Below are 22293 nucleotides of genomic sequence, written 5' to 3'. Positions count from 1 at the left end.
TGCAAAAGAGGCGTCCTGTATACCAATATGTGGTATATTATTCTCATCTCAATTTCTCCTCTACTGGTTCTTTTTCATTAGGTCACCTTACCATCTGTTCTTTTTGCTATATATTCCAGCAATTTGTTTGGCGATATTCATATCATATATCGTTGTAACAATTGTCTGCACAATGTAATTTACAAACTCCGCTTGTTGATATTTTTGCCTATAATAGCATTAGTAATACTTGAGGATATGTTTATTGGTGAGATCCTTGGTGCAGTAGTAGCTGGAGATCTGTCAGCAGTAAAATGTACCTTTGAAGTGAAGAAGTTAAAAGTGAGTGCTACTGGAGTTGAATCTGTAGATGGTGAAATCAGTATTGATAAAGAGCTAAAATGAGTAATAGGTTTCTAAATACTGGAGAAGAAGAACTTTTGAATATGCTCAATGGAGCTAAAATGTCTGAGATGAATGTGTCGTTGATTGAGCCTTCATGTCAAGTAGGTCAAATCAATCTGAGAAAATGGACTATGAATAAAAATAATGGAAAAACAAGTTCAAGTTACGTTTTGGTCAAACACTGGAATGATGTGACAAAAAGGAACGGTTTGGAAAGTGGTATGAAGATGCAATTGTGGGCGTTCCGGAAGGATGAAAATTTATGTTTTGCATTGGTTAGAGTTTAAGATATCAAGTTAACTTACTTAGTAGTAACATATGTTAAATGAATTCTTAGTAGTAGTTGGTTGATATATGTTGTTGTCGTCTTCATCATTTTCGTAATAGTAGTTGGCATTATAATATTAACATGTTTCTTTTTGGTGTGAATAATTTAGTCAAGAACGGAGGGGCAGACATGTGAAATATGATGGACGTTTCATCTTAATTAGTAACAGATGATATGTTGTATGTATCTGTGATAAAGGTTAGTGACTTCGTAGCTCCTCAAACTAAATGATGAACTGATGTCTTTCAATGTTAAATAGCTTCTTTCATTCAGGCTATATTAGTGAGTCCGGCTAGCTGGAAAAATGTTGCAACAATTGATTGTGTGTATGATTTGCTTCATATGAAGGGTAGTGAATCGTGATGACATTCCTGTCGGCCTTGGAGATGGATTCACAATGAACTAGTCTGATGTGATACTGTTTTCTCTGGAGCAGCACAGAGCAAAAGTATATAATGCCAAACAAAGATGAAGAAATTCTTACTATGTGGCTTACGATACATGTTTCTTCCAAAAGCCTCATGTCTACATGAGACGTCTTCTGGATCTCCGATTATACCATTAGATTTATCACTTTTGAGAGAAGCAACAACACCTTGTACACCTCCAATGTTAGCAAGTTCGTCAACGTTTTTATCTTTGACAAGCTTAGCTAGACTTGACTGATCAATGCCCGAGAATAAAGGGTGGTGTTGAACTACATCAATCGCGACTGTTTCAGTTGATACACAAAGTACATTTCTTGGATTGTAGGCAGCTCTATGTAGTGCTTTAGTGCTGGTTTTAGTTTTAACAGACATATAATAGTAGCTTTAGCCCTCTCCTAAGTAAACTTTCCTTTGAGTTGTCAATGTTCCTTGTAACAAATTTGCAGAACTGAATATATTTCTTGATCCTTTTTTACTGCAAAGATAGTTCTGAATTCTAGACATAACTAGTGTGTTGGGTTGAATAGTTACATTAATGGTCATGTTGGCCTTGTTTGTTTGTTGGTTGGTTGAAGTTTGATGATTGTTTTGGCTTATTGTCTTGATACATAGCTATTCTTAGCTTCTGTATAGAAGATCATGACAGTTTTGCCAGCCCATATAGCGTTTACATTTTTCTACATATCGTGGTGGCCTCGACGGCCCAAACAGGACTTATGTGCTAGCCGCCTATTTCTTTATATGAACTATGGGAAGTAATAGTATCCTTTATAGTGTTGTTGACAGGGGTCTTACCAGTCAAGAGCTTATTTTTTAAGTCGAAATATACTATCCGTCTAGACGGCCAAAGTGTACGTCTTACACCTCATAGTACTACTACACCCAAATTGAACTCACTCCGTAAACACTTTTTAAAATATTTACTTTTATAAAAGGGAATTTCAGGATATAATCCTTCAAAATTTCATAAAGATGATCAATCTTAAACAAATTGAATAAAGTCAGTAAGATGAAATAAATAAATAAATAAATATAATAGAGCAAAATAAGAAATATAAATTAGATGCATATCACGAATTCAAACCTTATCACATAGCTCAAATGTCTATTATTAAAAACATTCATACTTCACCATATTCTTATCACATCACACTTAATAAAGTATTATGTAACAAAAACCACTCACAACATATAAACTTCACTAATCAGTCCCCTCCCCATTACATTAATTAATTAATTCTAAGAAGACCATTTGAATTGCAAAACTTGTTTGCCTTGAATTTTGAGATACAATCCATCCTTCTTTGCATGCCATTCACATATATTATTTGCACATCTTTTAGAATCTCTATTATTATCAAATAAAACAAATGTACCATGTACTCTTTTTGATGTTTGAGCAGTCAAAGCACATGAAGCAATTGCCTTTTGTTTTGGATCACCAAAATTTACTGGAAATGAGCTTTTTGTTCCTTTTGGAATTGGCAAAGTTCCATCATCAAATCCCATAATTATACAATGAGCTCCTAAATTAGCTCCTAATTCATTGTAGATTAATACTTTAAATTGTATACAATGAACTAAAGAGCATGAATAATATAAAGTCAAAATAAGAGAAATAATTGGCAAATTGTATTGTGAAGACTTCATTTTTATGTGGTTTATATGAGTGAAGTATTAGTCTTTATATAGTTGTATAACATAAAATTTTATGGGAACAAATTAAATTCTAGAATAATCATGCTAATATGTAATTATAGAGTAATGTTTTTCTTTAAATTAATATTACTAATTCTGAAAAAGATTAGGATATGATTCATGTACCTCAGTCAACTATATATTATTATGGGGGAAAAAAGTCGATAAATGTTATTTAAGATTATTCCTCCTATTTATCTTTTTTTAGTTTTAACTTGTCAATATCTTTATAGTTATCCTCAATTATTCAAGGAAAATGTTTTAAATCATTTTAGTCTCTGGAATATTGATAAATGGTGGTTCTTGTAATTTTTGTCTAAATATATCTAATTTTAGTTAATGGATATATGTACTTTTTATTGTGAATTTTTATAAATTTAATGAATTATTAAGTGTTAAGGTGTCTGGTCAATATGTTATGTTAAATTTTAATGTTATTTTGTATTTGAGGATCAGATAATATGTAAATATAAATATATAATTATGCTCTCTTTAATTTCCAATCATACAAAGATTTTCTTCGCTCAACTATTATGGCATAAGGATATTGGAGTAAATGTTAAAGATTCTCATCATTTTCACCTTCTCGTTGTTCTTAATAACTTTGAAGTTCGATCGATGTATCTTTTGTTATGTTGATTTCATTTATATAATATTTAGTCAAAGTCGAATGACTTTTTAGTTATAATTTTTTTTGTTTAGTGACTTGTTGTTATCATTTGGCAAAGTTGAATGGTTTTTGTTATAAAAGATTGTTTAATTTTGTTATATTTTAACAAAATTGAATGATTTTTATATTACAAAAAAAATAGTATAGTAACTTTACTGTAATAAAATAAAAGTTTAAGTAATCATAGATAAAATTAACCTTTTTCTTTTTTTTTTTAAAAATCCCCTAGTTTTTTCCAACTTATAATTAAGGGAAAATGGTCTGAAAAATATTCCAACTTTGGTCGAAATTGTTGTTACGATACCAAACTTTGGAAAGGACCTTTTACCCCATGTACTATTTAATAGTGTATTTTAAATGTATATATGTGCCTACGTGGATATCATAAATATTTCATCATTTTAAATAGTAATGTGTCCACGTGGGCACATATATACCTTTAAAATATATTATTAAATAGTGCAGGGGGTAAAAGGTCCTCCATAAAATTTGGTATCGTAACAACAATTTCGGTCAAAACTGAAATATTTTTCGGACCCTTTTCCCTATAATTAATAAAATATCACTCTCTTATACAAAAATGAAACTAATCTCCAAATTTTGACCTAATGGTTATTTTCCATCTTTTATTCATGCGGCCATTAAGATAGCCAATTACACATCAATTTCTTTAGCTTAGCTTTCATTAGTAAGACCTTACTAATAATTGTTATCTGGTTATAGTTATGCAAATATTAGTAAGGTACATATTAGTTATGAGGTAATCTATGTATTATTCTATGCAGGGTTATTACATCTTATGTCCTTTGCATAAAATAATACATAGAATCATGCATAACTTATATTAGTTATACATTTTTCTAAATAGCATATTAATTTTGTACAAAGTACATAAATAATTTACCTCATAATCAACCACCAAATGTGATATTACGTATGCATAATTTAATACTTGCATAACTCAGCTCCAAACCAACTACCAATCGACCCCTTAATTTATTGAACATTTCCTCTTACAAAAGAAGTATGAGCTTGTTAGTATCCTTCACTTAGTACACTTTTATCCATTTTGATCTCACTTTAAATTGGTCTTCCATCACATTGATCAAATTTTGAAAAATTAACAAAACTTTAAGTTTGTACTCATAAAATTTAATTTTAATTTAACGATTCAAAATTTATATGCACGATAAAATTAAAAAAAGAAAAACTTCTGAAACTCTACCTTATTAAAGAAGAAAAATTCAGTAGATTTATTTTACGGTAGAAATACATTCAACCAAAATTTGAAAAGTTGATCCCACTAGATATTTTTTTTTAAAAATATTGTCTTCTTTTAAATTTTGTAAATATAAATAAGGAGATAAATATTAAAAAAAATTATATTTTGGACTTTTATTTTGTCACCCCTAAATATGAACATGAAAGAACCCTATGTTAGTAAAAGCAAGATCTTTACACATACAAATTCACTCTCAAATCAATATTTTGAAGTGAAAAAAAAACACTCCTCACATTGACAACTCTGTAGGTTCTTACAGCATAAACCCTAACATTGCTTAAACCCTTTTTGAAAATAACCATTTGATTCTTGGGGGTGTTGAAATTTATTCACCCAAATCTTTGTGTTTTTCCATTTTTTGGCTCCTATCCGGCAACAATTTGAGCAATCGACAGAGGTATATTATTGATTTTCTTTGTTTTGTAGACTTCTCCATTTGTCACAGAAAAGATTCAAACTTGTGAAAATCGTTATATTACTATTGACTCAGAAAAAGCTTCTCTTTAGAAGTCATATCAGTAGATTGTTTTTTTTTTAATTTCAAATTTAGTTGCCACCCAGTTCTTGTATTTCCTTGTTTTGAGTTGGATTCTCCATTTGAGCTAGGAAAGTTTCAATCTTTGAAAGGCAGAACATAAAAAAATGGTCTTTTGTGTCAAAACTAGAACTTCAGTTGTAGTCTGTTTTGAAATACTTCTCAAGGACTGTTGAGAAAATATATTCTATTAGCAGCCTATTTGTTTGAAGCTGAGGATCTATCGGAAACAATCTACATCCTAGCCTCCCCAGATCCTACTTGTGGAATTACAATGGGTGTGTTGTTGTTGTTGCAGCTGTATTTGTTGTCTGGTACCTAGTATTCTGTGTTCCATTTGTTTCTTTGTTTCAGGTTGAGATAATTTTTCCTTTCTACTGTAGGTCAAGACTCCTGGATTTGTCTACTTGACAGGTTGATATCCTTTGAGGAGGATAATGACATAGCCGCAGCTGGAACGTGCTAGGATGAGGTTACAATTGATTAATAGAGGTACAGAAATCTTTATTTTTAAAAGCTAAGTGTTCCCTAAATATTTGGTTGCCAAGTTCCTTGGGAGAACTGGAAAGGTTGGAAACATTTCTTGTCCAGTGTTGCTTATCTGTGTTGCATTGTTTCCCTTGCTGTAAGACAGCATATTCTGATATTAATGTATATAGCTCAGCTACAAAATTTTGGCCTTCAAATACCTACATGATGCAATAGTTGGGATTGATCTATCTTAAGCAGTTTTTAGTGCATAGCAGCAGGAGCAGCACTGATTCCTGGCGATCCTGCTGATCTTTCTTAAACTTCCATTCTGAAAAACCTAGAAAAGACAAATTACTGAATATTTGAATGAAGAAGGTCAGCAGAATGGTTATTGGGGATTTATATAGCCAACCTCAACCAGTTAAGAATTGAGTGTAATTGTTATTGCTGTTGTTACTGTTTAAGTACCTACAAAATGGTTATTGATTAGGCTTTAAAGATACTTCAGTTCAAATTTTCTCAAAGAACTTGGGAAAAGAAGAAACAACTTATATAGTGAAGGAAGGGGGTGAGGGATGGGGAATTGGTCTAAATGCTGTTCCAACAAAGGTACTTATCTTTCTGGCAGCCAGGAGTATTTTATTTCCTTGTAGTCTCCTTTTCTTTCATTACAGCACTGTATCTTAGTTGCTTATGCATTTTTTGAATCAGGTGTATCTTAGTTGCTTACTCTTTTTATGTTTTGCTTTAGGATTGCGATCTCAGTATGACTTAAAACGTACCACTGTATTTGCTAATTGCAAGAGGTTCTCAGTTTCAAATAATGGATATTCCAACTTTGATAGACCTGTCAGCTCCTTCGTTCCAGAGAGAAACCCGGAATTTTCAAGCCGATTAGAGAATGTGCAGAATGGAGTAGATAACACACATGGGTGGAGCGAGGCCTTTTCAAACAAATTGGAGGGTTTAAGGCAAACAGTGGATAATGTTTGCAAGATCTTGCAGAGTGGTCCTTGGGGACCTTCTATAGAGATTGCTTTATCCAAATGTGATGAAAATCCTAGCACCGAAGTGGTCACTGGAGTATTAAGGCGGCTAGAGGATGTCAACACAGCATTAAACTACTTCGGATGGGCTGAGAAGACAACCCTCCGAGCACATTGCCCTGAAGCATATAATTCACTTCTCATGGTAATGGCTAGGACTAGAAATTTCGAAAATCTGGAACAGATTTTGGAAGAAATGAGTCTCGCTGGATTTGGCCCATCGAACACTGTATCGATTGAGTTGGTTGCAGGCTGTGTGAAGAAGCGAAAACTTAAAGAAGCGTTTGATCTAATTCAAACCATGAGAAAGTTTAAGATTCGTCCTGCATTTTCTGCATATACAACTGTAATAGGTGCGCTTTCTGCTGTACAAGAACCTGATCTCATGCTCACCCTCTTTCATCAGATGCAGGAATTAGGATATGAAGTAAATGTACATTTATTCACGACTGTAATTCGAGCTTTTGCTAGGGAGGGCAGAGTTGATGCTGCTCTGTCCTTGTTGGATGAGATGAAAAGCAATGCTTTTGATGCAGACATTGTCCTCTATAATGTTTGCATTGACTGTTTTGGCAAGGCTGGTAAAGTTGATATGGCCTGGAAATTCTTTCATGAGTTGAAGGCGCATGGTATTTTACCTGATGATGTGACATATACGAGTATGATTGGGGTTCTTTGCAAAGCTAATAGATTGAATGAAGCTGTAGACTTGTTTGAGCAGTTGGAGTTCAACAGGACTGTTCCATGTGCATATGCTTATAATACCATGATCATGGGTTACGGATCTGCTGGTAAATTTGATGAAGCATATAGTTTGCTTGAGAGACAAAGACAAAAAGGGTCAATACCAAGTGTGATTGCATATAATAGTCTTCTTACTTGCCTTGGGAAGAAACAAAGAGTGGACGAGGCATTAAGGATATTTCAGGAGATGAGGAAAGATGCTGCACCTAATCTTTCAACCTATAATATTCTCATAGACATGCTCTGCAGGGCAAGGAAGCTTGATGTTGCTTTAGAAATTCGTAACACCATGGAGGCAGTTGGCTTGTTTCCTAATGTATTGACTGTGAATATAATGGTTGATCGTCTATGCAAGGCTCAACAACTTGATGAAGCATGTTCTATCTTCGAAGCTATGGATCATAAAGTTTGTAGACCAAATGAATTCACATTTTGTTCTCTGATAGATGGACTGGGTAGGCGAGGGAGAGTTGATGATGCATACAGACTCTATGAACAAATGTTGGATTTTGATCTTATTCCTACTGCCATTGTCTATACATCTCTCATCAGGAACTTTTTCATGTGTGGGAGAAAAGAAGATGGCCACAAAATTTACAAGGAGATGGTGCGTCAAGGAGCTTCTCCTGACCTTACCCTCCTTAATACTTATATGGATTGTGTTTTCAAAGCTGGGGAGACAGAGAAAGGTAGGTCTCTGTTTGAGGAAATCAAAACTTGGGGATTCACTCCAGATGTAAGGAGCTATTCTATACTAATCCATGGCCTCATAAAAGCCGGCTGTGCTCGTGAAACATATGAGCTGTTTTATGCAATGAAGGAACAGGGGTATGTGCTGGATACTTTTGCTTATAATACTGTTATAGATGGATTCTGCAAATCAGGTAAAGTTAATAAAGCTTATCAGCTGCTGGAGGAGATGAAAGTAAAAGGTCTGGAGCCAACTGTAGTAACATATGGCTCTGTCATCGATGGGCTTGCTAAGATTGACAGACTTGATGAAGCCTACATGCTTTTTGAAGAAGCAAAATCTAAAGGTGTTCCTTTAAATGTGGTTATATACAGTAGTCTAGTAGACGGATTTGGTAAAGTGGGTAGAATAGACGAAGCATATCTAATCATGGAAGAATTGATGCAAAAAGGCTTGTCACCAAATGTATACACATGGAATTGTTTGCTTGATGCACTAGTGAAGGCTGAAGAAATAGACGAAGCCCTTGTTTGCTTCAAGTCAATGAAGGAGTTAAAGTGCACTCCAAATACTTTTACTTATAGCATTATCATTAATGGTCTTTGTAGAGTAAGAAAATTCAATAAAGCATTTGTATTTTGGCAAGAGATGCAGAAAGAAGGATTAACACCCAATATGATCACCTATACAACCATGATCTCTGGGCTTGCAAAGGCTGGAAATGTATCAGAGGCCGATAAACTCTTTCAAAAATTCCAGGCCAAGGGAGGTAAACCAGATTCTGCTTGTTACAACACTATGATAGAGGGGCTAAGCATCGCGAACAGGGCGACGGAGGCATATGAGCTATTTGAAGAAACAAGATTAAGAGGATGTAATATATATACCAAAACTTGTGTTATTCTTTTAGATGCATTACACAAGGCAGAATGTCTTGAGCAGGCTGCAATCGTTGGTGCTATATTGAGAGAAATAGCAAAGTCGCAGCATGCTTCAAGATCTTTGTAATGTTGACATAGGTACTCGTCGCCATAAGGAAATTTTCAGTTCCATAATTCAAAGGTCTGATCATCTTTTATTTCTTATATATTCGTCAAACAATTACCACATGAAAATATCTTTTTGTCATGCTTCCTGTTCTTCCACTCTGCTGCACATGCACACTAACACTCATTTACACATATATAACTACATTTTTAAATGTCTTCTATGGGGAGTCAGTTGAATCTTCTGTAGAGAAGCAGCCTCACATACATGGTGTTTAGATGCCTAACAAGGCTGAGTGCTCACCATTGAACAGTCATGGTAGAACAATGTATTATTGTCATTCTCTTTGCTGAAACTCCAAAATCATTTCTTAATTGGAAGTCAAAGTTGCTCATTCTCAAAACCGCTCCTGTATCTGTAGTAGTAGTTATTACTTCTACACTTCATTGGCATTTCTCAAGCTTAGTATATTAAAAGGTGTTTGACTATGTTGGCTTGATGCTTGACAGGTTATACTGGTATCAGTCATAAGGTGACCTGGATGATTTTATCTTGGCTTGCTTACTATATTTGTGAAAATAATGTGTTTTATGGATGGGCAGAGAGTTAATGAATGTCAATGAAGTTGTATTGATGAGTTCTAGTTTGGAATTGCCCTATGAAAAATATTCTTCATGTAACTTGAAAGCTCTGTTGCTCGAAAAGCATAAGCCTTGTTCTATTTGACAGGCTGTATATTGCCTGTTTTTAGAGTTCCCTTCACTCTGAGAGGCTGTGTTCCAATTTCAAAGCTACTCTCAAAGGCCAAAGCGCACCACAAGGAGAAACGATCCAATCAAACTATCTGATAAGGTAGTCAAGGCCATTGGAGCTTCATGCTCCTTTGTCCATGTTTCTTGCCTTAAAACTGTGAAAGCCTATGAACATGGTCTGAAACTGCAGAAGCTCATGCGGTAGGTGATGCGACAAGAAGTCTGTGATTGACAATGCCCCATGAAAAGAAACGAGGAACTCTCAATGAAGAAGTGCTCTCTAAACCGAACGATGAGGCATGCTAGCCTTTGTTGTATGTTCATCAAATTGACACCATTTGTTCCCATAAACGCCTCTAGATTCTTGCTTGTGATTGCTGAGCCAGACAATCATTTAGAGATTGTGTCTTTCCCATCCTCCAACACATCTCAGCTTCACTACTACCTCCGTAGCCCCCATTCCCACTCCCCACGTATTTATTTTTAGATCATAAACTAATGCTTTTAAGATTAATATTGTTGCTTATGTATCAAAAATAAGATAATAATTAAGAAATTCATTTATTTTCCTAAAAAATCATTTACCTTTGTACCAAAAACACCTTTGTTAATTTTAAGAAATCTACCGACGGGCATGTTCGTCTTTGTTAAACTTTTTGATTGTTTGTTTTTTGTTAATTTGAGAGATCTTTCTCGAGGTTTTGACTTCATGTCACTTGCTTCCATGTAGTTTTTGATATTACAGTTATCTCCCTTGTGGTTTTTGATACTTCGTTGTAGCAATTCTTGTTAATTTATATATATTATTAATAAAAAATAATCATGAATGGACTACTTTGCCCCTTTTTAAGATACTATACTATTTAATCATGCAATTATTATTTTTTGATTAATTTCCATCGTCCACCATAGTTAATATTTCCAATTCACGTTTGCAAATACAAGCATATATTACTCATATTTAAATGATTATTATCAAAAGAAATAAGTATTAAACTCTTAGAATATAAGAAATGTATTATGATTCTTTTAATTTGCAAAAGTATTCGTTAATTATAAGTTTAGTTGCACTCAATATTTTTAAATATTCAAACTCGAAAATATTTTGTTCTATTATTTCAATCTTGAAATCCCTACAATTTCTTCCATGTCCAAATACAGAAATCAAGATTTAAGTATTTACTAATTAGGTCACTTATAATATAATTATAAGAATCTAATAATAAATTATAAGTGGTGTTTTAAAATGTTAATCATTTTATGTATGTATAAAAAACATATATTCACTATCAATATATATAACTTATACATAAAAAAATTTAAAAAATAAAAGGAAAATCTTTTATATTATATAGTTTCCCTCTTCACTTTTTTTAATTTAGGATTCCTTGTCACAACTCCCAAAAATTAAATGACCGTTACAAAAGTCCCTCTTTTCATTTTCATTTTCAAAAATTCAAAACTGACCGTTGCCAAAATATTTTCTTTTTCTAATGCCCCAAAATTCCAAACCCATTTCATAAACCACTCACTCTCATCTCCTCCAAAAAATCAGAAAACAGTGTATAATCTGAATTCAAATGGCACTCAGATCTCTCGATAACGCTCTCCCAATTGCGATAGAAAGACCCAAAAAACAAGCAAAAGTTGTTGTAACCCAGAATCAGAAAGAGACTGATTGTGTTGTCAATGACGAAAACAAAGCCCCTTTACCACCCGGAGACGCAGCGGTTGATTACGTCCCTTCTGAGAATATTGAAGCCATTGATGACCCAGATAGCAAAATCCATGTATGTGGTTGAGTTCTTTTAATATCTTCCCTTTTTTTTCAAGTTTTTTATAACCATTTTGATGGATTTTCGTAAATTTTAGGGACTTGTTGGAGGGTTGGAATCTAAAGATTGGTTGGAAATTTGTCGCTCATTGAACGATACGAGGCGATTTGCTCTGTTTCACTCTGCTCTCTTGCTGCCAATTCTGTAGGTTTCATCTCTTTGAATTATTCTGTTTTTGTTTGATTTGGGGATTTACTTTTTGACGGTTTTTGTAATTGCAGGGGCAAAGTTCTACTGGTGATAGTTAAGTCAATGAAAAATCCAAGAAGTGCTCTCTGCAAAACTTCTGTCATGGCTTCAGCTGATATCTTCAAAGCCTTTGGTGATGAGTTATTTGAATCATCTAATTCTGATGCATTTGACAATGTGGTATGTATAGTGTTTATCGAGTTGTGTTAACGTTCTAGTGCACTGGCCTAATATGCAGTTTTTTTTTACAGATTTTGCAGCTATTGCTGAAAGCTTCTCAAGATAAAAAGTTTGTTTGTGAAGAAGCAGATAAGACACTCAAGGCAATGGTGGAGTCTATGACTCCTCTTCCTTTGTTCCATAAGCTTCATACCTATGTCAAACATTCCAACATGAGAATCAGAGCAAAAGCTGCAATCTCAATATCACATTGTGTTTCTAAGATGGTTGGTTTTTACATTATCTTATCTAACTGCTGTAGATTTCTCTCTGTCATGGTTCTTAATGAGTTGCATTGCTATTCTAGGAACTGGATGGAATGAAAGAGTTTGGATTCGTTTCGTTGGTCCAAATTGCTGTAAATTTGCTCAATGATCGACTCCCTGAGGCAAGAGAAGCAGCTAGAAGTATCGTGGTTTCAGTATACGAGGCATTAACCAAGGATGAAGAGCAGAAACAAGAGGTGTGGCAAAACTTTTGCCAGTCTAATCTTCCAGCTATTCATGATGCACAAGCCATAGTTAAAATTGTCTCCTCCTAGTAGACTCATTCAAATTTTTAGCAGTAAAAGCATTTGTTTAGTCTGTCTTCATTGATATCTTTTACATGTAACCTTTTCTGGGTAACCTATATTGTTTTGTTGCTAAAAATAAAATAGGCTCTCGTTTTATCATCTTCTCGAGCTCAAGAAAAGACAACATATGTTTCGCAATGCTTGCTGCACCATAAAGGTTATTGAAATACCACTTGGAAAAGGGAATGTTAACAAATTCATTGCCACCGGCAATGGTTCTTATCACCCAACAATGCAAAAAAAATAAAATAGTATAACCTCAATAAAATGTACATACATAACCCACACAATGTGTATTGATGCACATTTTGCATGAATTCTCGAAGCCTCATAAATAGACCAAAAAAAAAAAGGGAGGCAGCCTTGTAAAAGAAAAGAAAATGCTATTAGATCTTGCAAGTGCAGCAAAACGTATAGACAAAATGCTCTTTAGAATTCATATGTAGACTCTTTCTTGTATCTGCTGCAACCAAGGATTCAGCCGGGTTGCATTACTATAGAAGATATTCCCAAAATTTCTTCCACGAAAAAGGCCTACTTTTCTACTCTTCATTCCTGTTCAACCAATGAGCGCAAAGCCATCTCAGCATCAGCTAATGGTTGTCCAGCATAAAGCTTCAGTTTCCCTTTCTTCACCACAATTACCTTCATAGTATGTGATCTAATTGCCTCACTGAGTTCCTGAAAATAAGTGAATGGTCCGCATAAAAAATTCCATGGTACAGGCATAAGTTGAAAAATTCAGTTATACACAAATTAACCAACTTTTCTTGGGAGTGTCACTCTCAACAGTGTTAATAGTCCTTGAAAGGTTAGTAGGGCTCTTGTCATCAAAAAGTTAGTAAGGCCCTCTAAATGCAGTGGAATAGAATACTTTATGCACTGTGAGCAAATGACGTAGATATATTTAATGCAAGCTTAATATTCTTACTTTAACTGGTAAAGGGACAATTTCAGCACTGAAATCTCCCAAGTCTTCAAAGAAGGACTGTAAGAGATAACAAAAATTGGTGGCATCACCACGATCTTCAAAGGTGACTGTATGAGATAAGCTACCATTCACTTGAGAGCTACTTTTTAAGGTAAACAATCCTTCTGGTCCTTCATCATCATGACCTCTCCGCATGCGTATAGCCTGCATACAACAACGCACTTAGTGACAGGAGCATGAAGCAAGAGCCAACAACAACAACATACCCAGTGAAATCCCACAAGTGGGGTCTAGAGAAGGTAAAATGTACGCAGATGTTACCGTTACCTCGTGGAGGTAGAGACGTTGTTTCCGAAAAATGGAAAAATGGAATCAGATAGGAAAGATAAGAAAAATACATATCCATTGTGACATTGGATGATTAAAATGTGTCCACACAATAACCCGTTAATATATAAATATTGTTGTGAATATCAAATATAAGGTCGATAAATCACACAAGACATTTGCCAAATACCTATGTTGCTAACCTAAATGACTGGTACTTAAGCAACCGGATGCCAGCAATACCCAACTAAAAGGTTCTCTAATCTCAGCACAGATATTCAAGTGCCTCAGCAAGGGATATCCATGAAGTATAAACAAAAACATTTTATAGGAGAGCAACAACCAAAGAGAAGGGTACAGTGATACAATTTGCAAGGAAGACACAAATGGCTGGATAACCACTTCTAGCACAAAACCATATAAAATCTGACTAATATTTCTCACATGATAAGACAATGATTCTGTTTATAGAAATAATGACAAGGCAATGATCCCTAGTTCAAGTTAACTGCAATAACATTAGTCTTGGTTTCAGTCCCACATATTAGCTTCTTCCTTGGACTCGTCATCTTTTGTGTACATAATCATTTTTTCCCTTTTGACAGTACCAAGTTTGCTATAAAACTTAGAAGTTAGAACTACACACGTAGATGCTATCAGAAAGTAAAACAGAGACAAAAGATAACATGTATAGTAGGAATGCAAGCTGTCGAAAATAAACAAGTAAGAAGTGGACATAAATCCCATATACATACAAGAACATAAGGAAGACTGAACCACCAAAAATCAGTATCATTTCCTGAATTCGTACCCTCCTTTGGATTCACTACTTTTTGGTCCTTAACTTCCTTCATATTTGAAGTTCCGTTTCTATTTGAGTTCTTGCGTCTGTTCATCATTGTAGTACTCTTTATACGGCGTGATTCTCCCGAGTCCATAACTTCAACCAAAGTATTTCCAGTATTTGAAATTGTTGCAGTCTCCTGATTGCTTAATTCTTTTGAGTCTACAGGTTCAAACAAACTGCTCCCATTATTTCTATCTACCGAAATATCTGTAGCTAAAAAATGAACAGTGCTACAATACATTAAAATGCATCTCTTATTGATTGCAGGAACTAGTGCAACAGAAGACAAAATACTGGTTCCCAAATTGCTCACATTGTTTTTCAACAGGTATTCAATAGGTGCAAGATATAAAGGCTTAACAGTATAAACTACAAATTCAGAAGGTAAACGATAGAAAACAAACCTTTGGCAGCAATATAGCATGTGATCATACAAAAATGAGTTCTTTGCATTTTGCACCCATAACATGTGCACAAAGTTTGAATTTGCACCCTGCCCTTCTATTTTTAATGATTTACCCCCTGTCCTATATGTTTCTTTTCAAACCTATAGTACAGTTCATTTCAGAAGGGATAAAATATGAATTAAAATTAATAAAATAAGAGGCATGGGAGAGAGTACAAGGAGATGGAAGAAAGATCCTAAGTGGGGGAATAGAGGGAGGAAACACGACTAAGCACAGTTAGGGGTCGTTTGGTAGAGTGTATTAGCAAAATCATGCATGCATTAACTCTTTGTATAAGTAATATCTTATTTGGTATACTTTTTCATGCTATGTATAACTAATGTTTGCATCAGTTATACACTCTATTGTGTATTAAGGTGTGTATTACTAATACCATGGATTTCTTGGTATTAGTAATGCAAGGGGTTTTAATGCGTGCATTAACATGGTTAAAGACCTCATTGCACCTCAAAATCTTTTTTACATCTTTTCCATCATAATTGTGAAGGATATCTTTATAAATAAATATTTTATGCAATGCAAACTATTTTTAATACACCAAATCAAACAATGCATAAGAAATAGCTTATGCATAATTAATGTAAGTATTACTAATACAAACATTATTAATGCAAGTATTACTAATACACACTATTTAGCATTATTCTTATACACTCTACCAAACGATCTCTTAATCTCTATTACAATAGGATATTGAGTCGTGTATCCATTAGTTTGTACCCTAAGGGGTCGTTTGGTATGCGAGATGAAGTGGGATATCCCAAGATTAAGTTTGAGATTAGTTTTATACTATCAATCAAATACAGTATAAATCTAATCCCAAACTTGATCCTGGGATATTCCATCTTATCCCATCCAACTTGGAATTATTTTATCCCACCTGGGAGGTGAGATAAATTAGTCCAGGGATTACAATCAAGGACTATAATCCCGGGATAATTTAGTCAGTGTACCAAACAACGCCTAAGGTTCTGAATCACATCCATAAGGATGTTTGATGACCTGACATATCTATGAAACTAGCCGAGAACATACCCACGTCAAGTAATGAGTTTCTCCTATTCAAACAACTATACTGAATATACTCCCCATTAATTGCAATATAGATTTCTCCTTTAGAGTACCTTCGCAGTCTTTCTTTCTATTTGGAAACTAGTAGATGAAATGAGAAGAAACTGAAAATCTTATTCTTAATTACCCGAACTCATTGAAACTGGAATGGAACTACTAACTATTAATTTATAGATCACAAATGCCACCATTTAGAAGACTTGCAAATTATTAATGTCATCACTGAATTGAATGGAGTAGGCTTTTTAGTACACACGGAGCTCAGGGAGTAACTGGTAGAGGTTAGGATGGTGAATGATAAAATGACCATTAAGTTAGTACTGGGAGGGCTAACTATTAACATAATTTGTGCATATGCACCACGGGGAGTTTGGATGAGGAGGTCAAGAAATGCTTTTGGAGAGTTGGACAAGGTTGTGACAGATATTCCGCATATGGAGAAACTAATTTTAGGAGGGAATTTCAATGCTCACATAGGGACCACTTCAAGAGGATATGATGATGTACGTGGAGGCTTCGGCTTAGGAGATGGAAATGGAGGAGATCCACTATTAGTCCTTAGACTTCGCGAAAGCTTTCGAGTTAGTCATAGCAAACTCAAGCTTCCAGAAGAGGGAGGAGCAGTTGTGACTTACCAAAGTATGGTTGGCTAAAACTCAGATAGATTATGTGCTCTTTAGGAAGTGTGAGAGGTTAAGCAAGAGTATTTCGAGAGTCATAAGGATTTGGGTATACTAGGTGCATAAAGGTTGTAGAGAGTAAAAGAAGTATTTGTAAGATGAGGAATGGAAGAGCTATCGGGCCAAATGAGATCTCGGTGGAGTTTTGGAAGATCACAGGCAAAGCAGATATGAAGTGGCTGACCGGGTTGTTTAATGTTAGTTTTAGGATGGCTAAAATGCCAAAAGACTGGAGGCGGAGTACAATGGTGTCGTTGTATAAGAACAAAGGTGATATTCAACATTGCAACAACTATTAGAAGTATCAAGCTACTAAGCCATGCTATGAATGTTTTTGAGAGAGTGGTCGAAATAAGGATCTGTATCCGAAAACCAATTCGAATTCATGCCAGGACGATCAACTACAAAAGTCATCCATCTCGTAAAAAGATTGTTGGAGAAGTAGAAGGACAAGAAGAGGGATTTACACATGGTGTTCATCGCCCTAAGAAGGTGTACGATAAGTCTCTAGGGAGGTCTTCCGGAGATGTTTGGAAACTAGAGGTGTACCTCTGTGGCTTACATTATGGCAATTAAATATAGGTACGATGGAGCCAAGACTCAAGTAAGAACAACGGGAGGTGACTCAAAATACTTTTCGATCATGATAAGGTTGCAATGGGGATCAGCCCTTGTGATGGACGAATTGACACAACATATTCAACTCCAACTTACTGAGGAATAGGACCCTAGATAGAAAGGTTTGGAAGTCGATGATTAGGGTTTAGGTGGGAGATGCAAAGTCTAGCCCCATCTCCTCTCCTTCTTATTAATAGTAGTATTTAGTAACTGTGCAGTTTCTTACTCTTCAATGTGTTTCATCATTTGTTGTTGTATTTGCTTTGTATTTTGATATTCTGTTGTCATATTTTCTTGCAACTTTGCTTTGAATAACTCTCTTTCGAGCCGACAGTTTATCGGAAACAACCTCTATACCCCACAAAAGTAGAGGTAAGCTCTACGAATATCTTACCCTTCCTAGAACCCACTTGTGGGATCACACTAGGTATGTTGGTATGTTGTTGTTGTTTGTAATTGCCATTGTTGGCTGGTCTTGGTTCGGACACTTCTTGCTCCCTCTCTTTCAGTTCCTTTTTCTTTAGTTAATCATATAAGTTTCTATTTTACCCCTCACATAACAAATTCTTGTAAAGTTTTGCAATGAATTACATAGATTAGGGAGTAAATTGTAAAAGATAAGAGGATATGGTGCAAATCAAAAGGTTGTACACACATTAGGGGTGTAAAATGTATAGAACTCCATAAAAACAAAGCCAGCTAAAAGGATTTTTTTAGAATATTACCAATTCTTGGTTTAGATTCCTCCAAGTCTGATGCAATTCCATTTTTCTTCCTTCCGCTCTTCTCCAATGAGTTCTTCTTGACAGCTTTGATAACATCAGCCTTTCCACCTTCGACTTTTTTAACACTCCTTTCCTTTCTTCCCCTCCCCTTGTTTTCGGAAGATTTCTTCACACTTAAAGGTGATACCAACTCTGCATCTTCAGTGTTTCCTTTACTCTCTATGTTTTCACCAAATTTCACAAAAGCACCTCTGTGTGAATCAAGGGTGAGCAGGTCTACCTCATCATCGCCCAACACATCGACTCCACCTTCTCTATTTCCATTCTTCTTCACTTCGGTGTTGTCTTCCAAAGTTTTATCTCCATTTGTACCAACACTTTGATGGTCAAGGGCCATAAAACCCTTTGGTTTATTACTTGGTTTACTGACGAACTCTCTAAATTTCTGCTTTCTTTTAAATGTTAAAGAAGCACTAAGCTCTTTCTCATCCAAAGTACCACCATCATCCCAGACATTTTTATTAACATCAACCGTTGGAAAAGTAACAGAATTTGTAGGCTGTTTGTTGCTAACCTTTCCCAGTCTCTTTCTCAGCTTGATTAACCGTTCATCAACTTCCTTTTTTATCCCCATTTTAACATCACTATCCTCAATTTCTTCCTCCTGCTCCTCATCAACGTCATTGCCCTTCAACTCCAACCTTTCCTTCTCTCTCGCCTCCCTTGCCATATGTTGAATTTCCTCAATCTTCTTCTCCATTTCAGCCTCGTCCACAAAAACAGTTCCCCCATTTTCAATACTCTGATTTCCATCCCCATTCACAAACATTCTCAATTTGTGCTTACTTGTACCTTTCAAATCCAACTCCAAGACCTCATTTTTATAACCATTACCATCCGAACTTTTATTTTTTCCACTAAAATCAGCTGAACCAAATACCCAAACAGCACAAACTGTTTGAAATACAAAGGCTCCAACTATCCATAATCCAAATTTCAGCAACGAGCCTTTACCAAAGGTACCTATAGTGCCATAAATAACTCATTTTTAATAATTTATAACAATTAGGATCCAAATTTTAATCAATTGATTAAATACCCAAACAGCATTAGTCATCTGAAACAAATTTCTCCAACTTCCCACAACCCAAAATTCAGTAATAGGGTGTTAGAAAATGTACCTGCAACGGCATTAACAGCTCCAGACGGATCTGAAACTTCCGACAGCCGGAATTCTTGATTTTCAAACGTTTTCAGCTCGTCACCGGCGGCTAAATCGGAGTCCAAAATGTGGGTTTGTTGAATTGGGGTTTCATAAAAGGTACTTTCAGTGTCATTAACAATAGCTTCGGGTTCTGAAACTTCCGACAGCCGGAGTCCTTGATTTTCCGGCGCTTTAGCGACTTCGTCGGAAGGCGAAATATGGGTGTGTTGGATTGGGGTTTCAAGGGGAGTTATTGGTTCATTTTGGGGTTTTATGTAGGGTTTAGTAGTGGTTTTGAGTATTTTGGGGCGGAGATAGTTTTTCCTCTTTGCAAATTTTCTTCGGCGCGGTGTCGTTAAGGCAGAAGCTAAAAGAAGAGGTTTCCTCGAAAGGAGAGTGGAAGGTGTAGAAAGCCGAAGGAGACATGGAGGAGTGATGCAAGTTCCCGCCATGGTTGTGGAGTTGGAAGCTCAAAACTCGAAGGTGAATTTGCAAATTCTTTTGAATATAAGCATTATGCTTGTTATTAAAGGATAAATAAATTTGCAGAGCATTTCTTTTAACCTACTCTTATTTGAACCTAATTATATAGCAGCATTTGACCATTTGAACCTAATTTCAAGTTTTGATTTAAATTTTAGATCACGATTTTAAATATTTTCGAAAGTAGAAATTTAAATTGTGATTTCAATTTTTGGTAAATAAAATTTTATTTTATTTTTAATAATAAGAAGAATTCATAATTTCAAATTCTGTAAAAAAAATAAAATGAATTGGATTATATACCTATGATAAATTTCAAGACATTATAATAAGAATGAATTTCTTTTTAGCAATTTGATAACTGTGAGACGAGCTTTTCAAATATCAAGGTCTTATTGACTTCGATTGGGGTGAATAATTTGTGGTGTATTGTAATTCTTTACTGATTGGCTTTGGATGTGTTTTGATACAAATAGGTAAAATTATTGTTTATGTTTTAATGTATGACTTATAGTTAACAGCGGTGTTATTTGCTTTGAAAATTTGAAAGCATTATTTATATGGGGTCCATTATGAGCATCAATTATTGCAGAATACATATTCAATCCAAAGAATCTAAATTTGAAACAACAAAAGTGCTTGGAGTTGCTTAAGAATTATAAAATGACTATCCTTTATCATTTGGACAAGGCCAATATAATGATGGGTGCCTTGAGTGAGTATAGTTGGCCTTTCTTGATTGCTAGCGGAGAAGAAACTTATGGTGGTGGAGTTCTTAATAGCTTCATGAGACTTGATATTTTCAAACCTGATAGAGTTTTTACTCGTATTGAGGCACAATCGCTTTTAATGAAGTAAATTAAAATCAAATAGTTTGAAGATGAAAAATTATATTTGATTTGGGATAATGTGTTGAAAGCTGAAGCTAAAGAAATAATTTTAGACTAGGAACGTAATTTGAGGATCAAGTCGAATTTGTGATCCTAAGATTGATGATTTGATTAGACTGATCATGAAAAAAGCTCACAAATCAAGATATTTTATTGATATGGTAGCGAAAAAAATATATTATGACTTGAAACGAATTATTGATAGCATAGATGAAGAGGGACATCATGAAATTCGTGTTGTAACACCTCATAAATTTTTAAGTCCAGATCAGACCTTGAATAAGTCAGAAAGAACTGAAGTCTGCAATTTTCTGATTTACAGACCCTTTTACGGGCCGTGTAAGGAACCACGGACCATGATGGGTTCCATAGACCATAGTCAAAACTGGAAAATTTGTCTAAGCGTTTCACGTACTCTTCTACGAACTATAGAAGCTTTCACGGGTTGTAGATTAGTCTGTAAAACAAATACTTCAGAAATCAGGCGACTCTATCTTTTACGGGCACTTGTACGAGTCGTAAATAGATCTACGGATTGTAAAAGCTCCCATAGAATGACCTTCAGGCACCCAAAAATTTCCTTTGTTTTCTACAGACCCTTTCATGGTCCGTAGATTGTTCTACGGTCTAACCTGACTGCAGAACCCTTTTTCGAGCTGTGGTTTTTGGCATTATTGTTTTGATCATATCTCACTCATTTTAGCTCGGAATTGGGTGATTCGAAGTTCCATGTGTTGAAAATTATCGTGTCTTCGTCGTAGAGTGCTTAAGGAGTGCTGGGAACTTTTTGATTCTCGTTAATTTCAAGTTTAGGCTGCTGCAATGTTTTCTTTTAAGTTGATATAAGTGTGGTTTTCTTGCTTGTTGGGTGTTGATGCGTTTTGATCCCCAAATTGTGTTTCATTTTGGACCACAAGTTTGGAGTGCTGTTTAGGGTGTCTTGACGGAGTCAAATTCGGACAGTTCGGTGCGGGTCCCACGATTCCCGTTTTGACTCCAAAATTGATTTGTCTCCGTTTGTTGTGATTTTTGTGTCTAAACGACTGTAATAACGTTATGATTCTATTTTTGATAGCGGGGCAGCGTTTTGAGGACGTTCGGAAAGGGAAAGCTCCGGAGAAGTTATTTTGGAGCTCGTGTGATTGGCCTACAGGTAGGCTACGGTTTTCCCTCTCTTAGATTGAGCTCGAGAATGTGAATGCATGTTGATTAGTTGG

The 22293-nt window shown here is 35.1% G+C and overlaps 3 protein-coding genes across 9 annotated transcripts; 2 read left to right on the top strand and 1 right to left on the bottom strand.

Moving 5' to 3' along the window:
* Nucleotides 1-4930: 4930 nt before the first annotated feature.
* Nucleotides 4931-10390, top strand: LOC102587317 (pentatricopeptide repeat-containing protein At3g06920). 4 transcript variants are annotated; one of them, XR_001474683.1, is made up of 5 exons: nucleotides 4931-5187; nucleotides 5709-5817; nucleotides 6548-9339; nucleotides 9774-10116; nucleotides 10207-10390. XR_001474683.1 is itself a non-coding variant. In XM_006356927.2 (4 exons), the coding sequence occupies exons 2-3, from the start codon at nucleotides 5793-5795 to the stop codon at nucleotides 9283-9285; spliced, it is 2763 nt and encodes a 920-aa protein (XP_006356989.1). In that variant the 5' UTR covers nucleotides 4931-5187; nucleotides 5709-5792; the 3' UTR covers nucleotides 9286-9296; nucleotides 9774-10390. The 4 variants fall into 4 exon arrangements, 2 of the variants coding, with proteins under 2 accessions (XP_006356989.1, XP_006356988.1); XR_368083.2 differs by having other exon boundaries at nucleotides 9774-10390; XM_006356927.2 differs by having other exon boundaries at nucleotides 6548-9296; nucleotides 9774-10390.
* A 1101-nt stretch (nucleotides 10391-11491) lies between these two features.
* LOC102586980 (protein FAM179B) lies at nucleotides 11492-12941 on the top strand. Its single transcript, XM_006356925.2, has 5 exons — nucleotides 11492-11806; nucleotides 11889-11995; nucleotides 12073-12220; nucleotides 12292-12486; nucleotides 12567-12941. The coding sequence occupies exons 1-5, from the start codon at nucleotides 11597-11599 to the stop codon at nucleotides 12798-12800; spliced, it is 894 nt and encodes a 297-aa protein (XP_006356987.1). The 5' UTR covers nucleotides 11492-11596; the 3' UTR covers nucleotides 12801-12941.
* Nucleotides 12942-13024: 83 nt separating this feature from the next.
* Nucleotides 13025-20254, bottom strand: LOC102585974 (uncharacterized). 4 transcript variants are annotated; one of them, XM_006356921.2, is made up of 5 exons: nucleotides 19681-20254; nucleotides 18500-19522; nucleotides 14847-15151; nucleotides 13765-13968; nucleotides 13025-13514 (listed from the first exon to the last, which is right to left on the bottom strand). In XM_006356921.2, exons 1-5 carry the CDS (start codon nucleotides 20153-20155, stop codon nucleotides 13383-13385), a joined length of 2139 nt encoding a protein of 712 aa, XP_006356983.1. In that variant the 5' UTR covers nucleotides 20156-20254; the 3' UTR covers nucleotides 13025-13382. The 4 variants fall into 4 exon arrangements, with proteins under 4 accessions (XP_006356983.1, XP_006356984.1, XP_006356985.1 ...); XM_006356922.2 differs by having other exon boundaries at nucleotides 14847-15145; XM_006356923.2 differs by having other exon boundaries at nucleotides 14847-15097.
* Nucleotides 20255-22293: the final 2039 nt, after the last annotated feature.

This window comes from Solanum tuberosum, unplaced genomic scaffold (assembly GCF_000226075.1).
Source record: "Solanum tuberosum cultivar DM 1-3 516 R44 unplaced genomic scaffold, SolTub_3.0 scf00239, whole genome shotgun sequence".
Classification (NCBI taxonomy): domain Eukaryota; kingdom Viridiplantae; phylum Streptophyta; class Magnoliopsida; order Solanales; family Solanaceae; genus Solanum; species Solanum tuberosum.
The sequence above is the reverse complement of the archived record's forward strand: the minus strand, read 5'-3'. Positions and strand labels throughout refer to the sequence as shown.

Bases quoted from the DNA above. Each gene is read 5' to 3' on its own strand.
- LOC102587317 (XM_006356927.2), top strand. From the start codon at position 5,793: ATGAGGTTACAATTGATTAATAGAG. The intron at 5,818-6,547 runs GTACAGAAATCT...GTTTTGCTTTAG, and splicing joins GTTACAATTGATTAATAGAG to GATTGCGATCTCAGTATGAC.
- LOC102585974 (XM_006356921.2), bottom strand. From the start codon at position 20,155: ATGGCGGGAACTTGCATCACTCCTCCATGTCTCCTTCGGCTTTCTACA. The intron at 19,523-19,680 runs GTACATTTTCTA...ATGGCACTATAG, and splicing joins AGCTGTTAATGCCGTTGCAG to GTACCTTTGGTAAAGGCTCG. The intron at 13,969-14,846 runs GTATGTATATGG...TGTTGTATGCAG, and splicing joins TCAGTCTTCCTTATGTTCTT to GCTATACGCATGCGGAGAGG.
- LOC102586980 (XM_006356925.2), top strand. From the start codon at position 11,597: ATGGCACTCAGATCTCTCGATAACGCTCTCCCAATTGCGATAGAAAGA. The intron at 11,996-12,072 runs GTAGGTTTCATC...TTGTAATTGCAG, and splicing joins GCTCTCTTGCTGCCAATTCT to GGGCAAAGTTCTACTGGTGA. The intron at 12,221-12,291 runs GTATGTATAGTG...TTTTTTTTACAG, and splicing joins CTGATGCATTTGACAATGTG to ATTTTGCAGCTATTGCTGAA.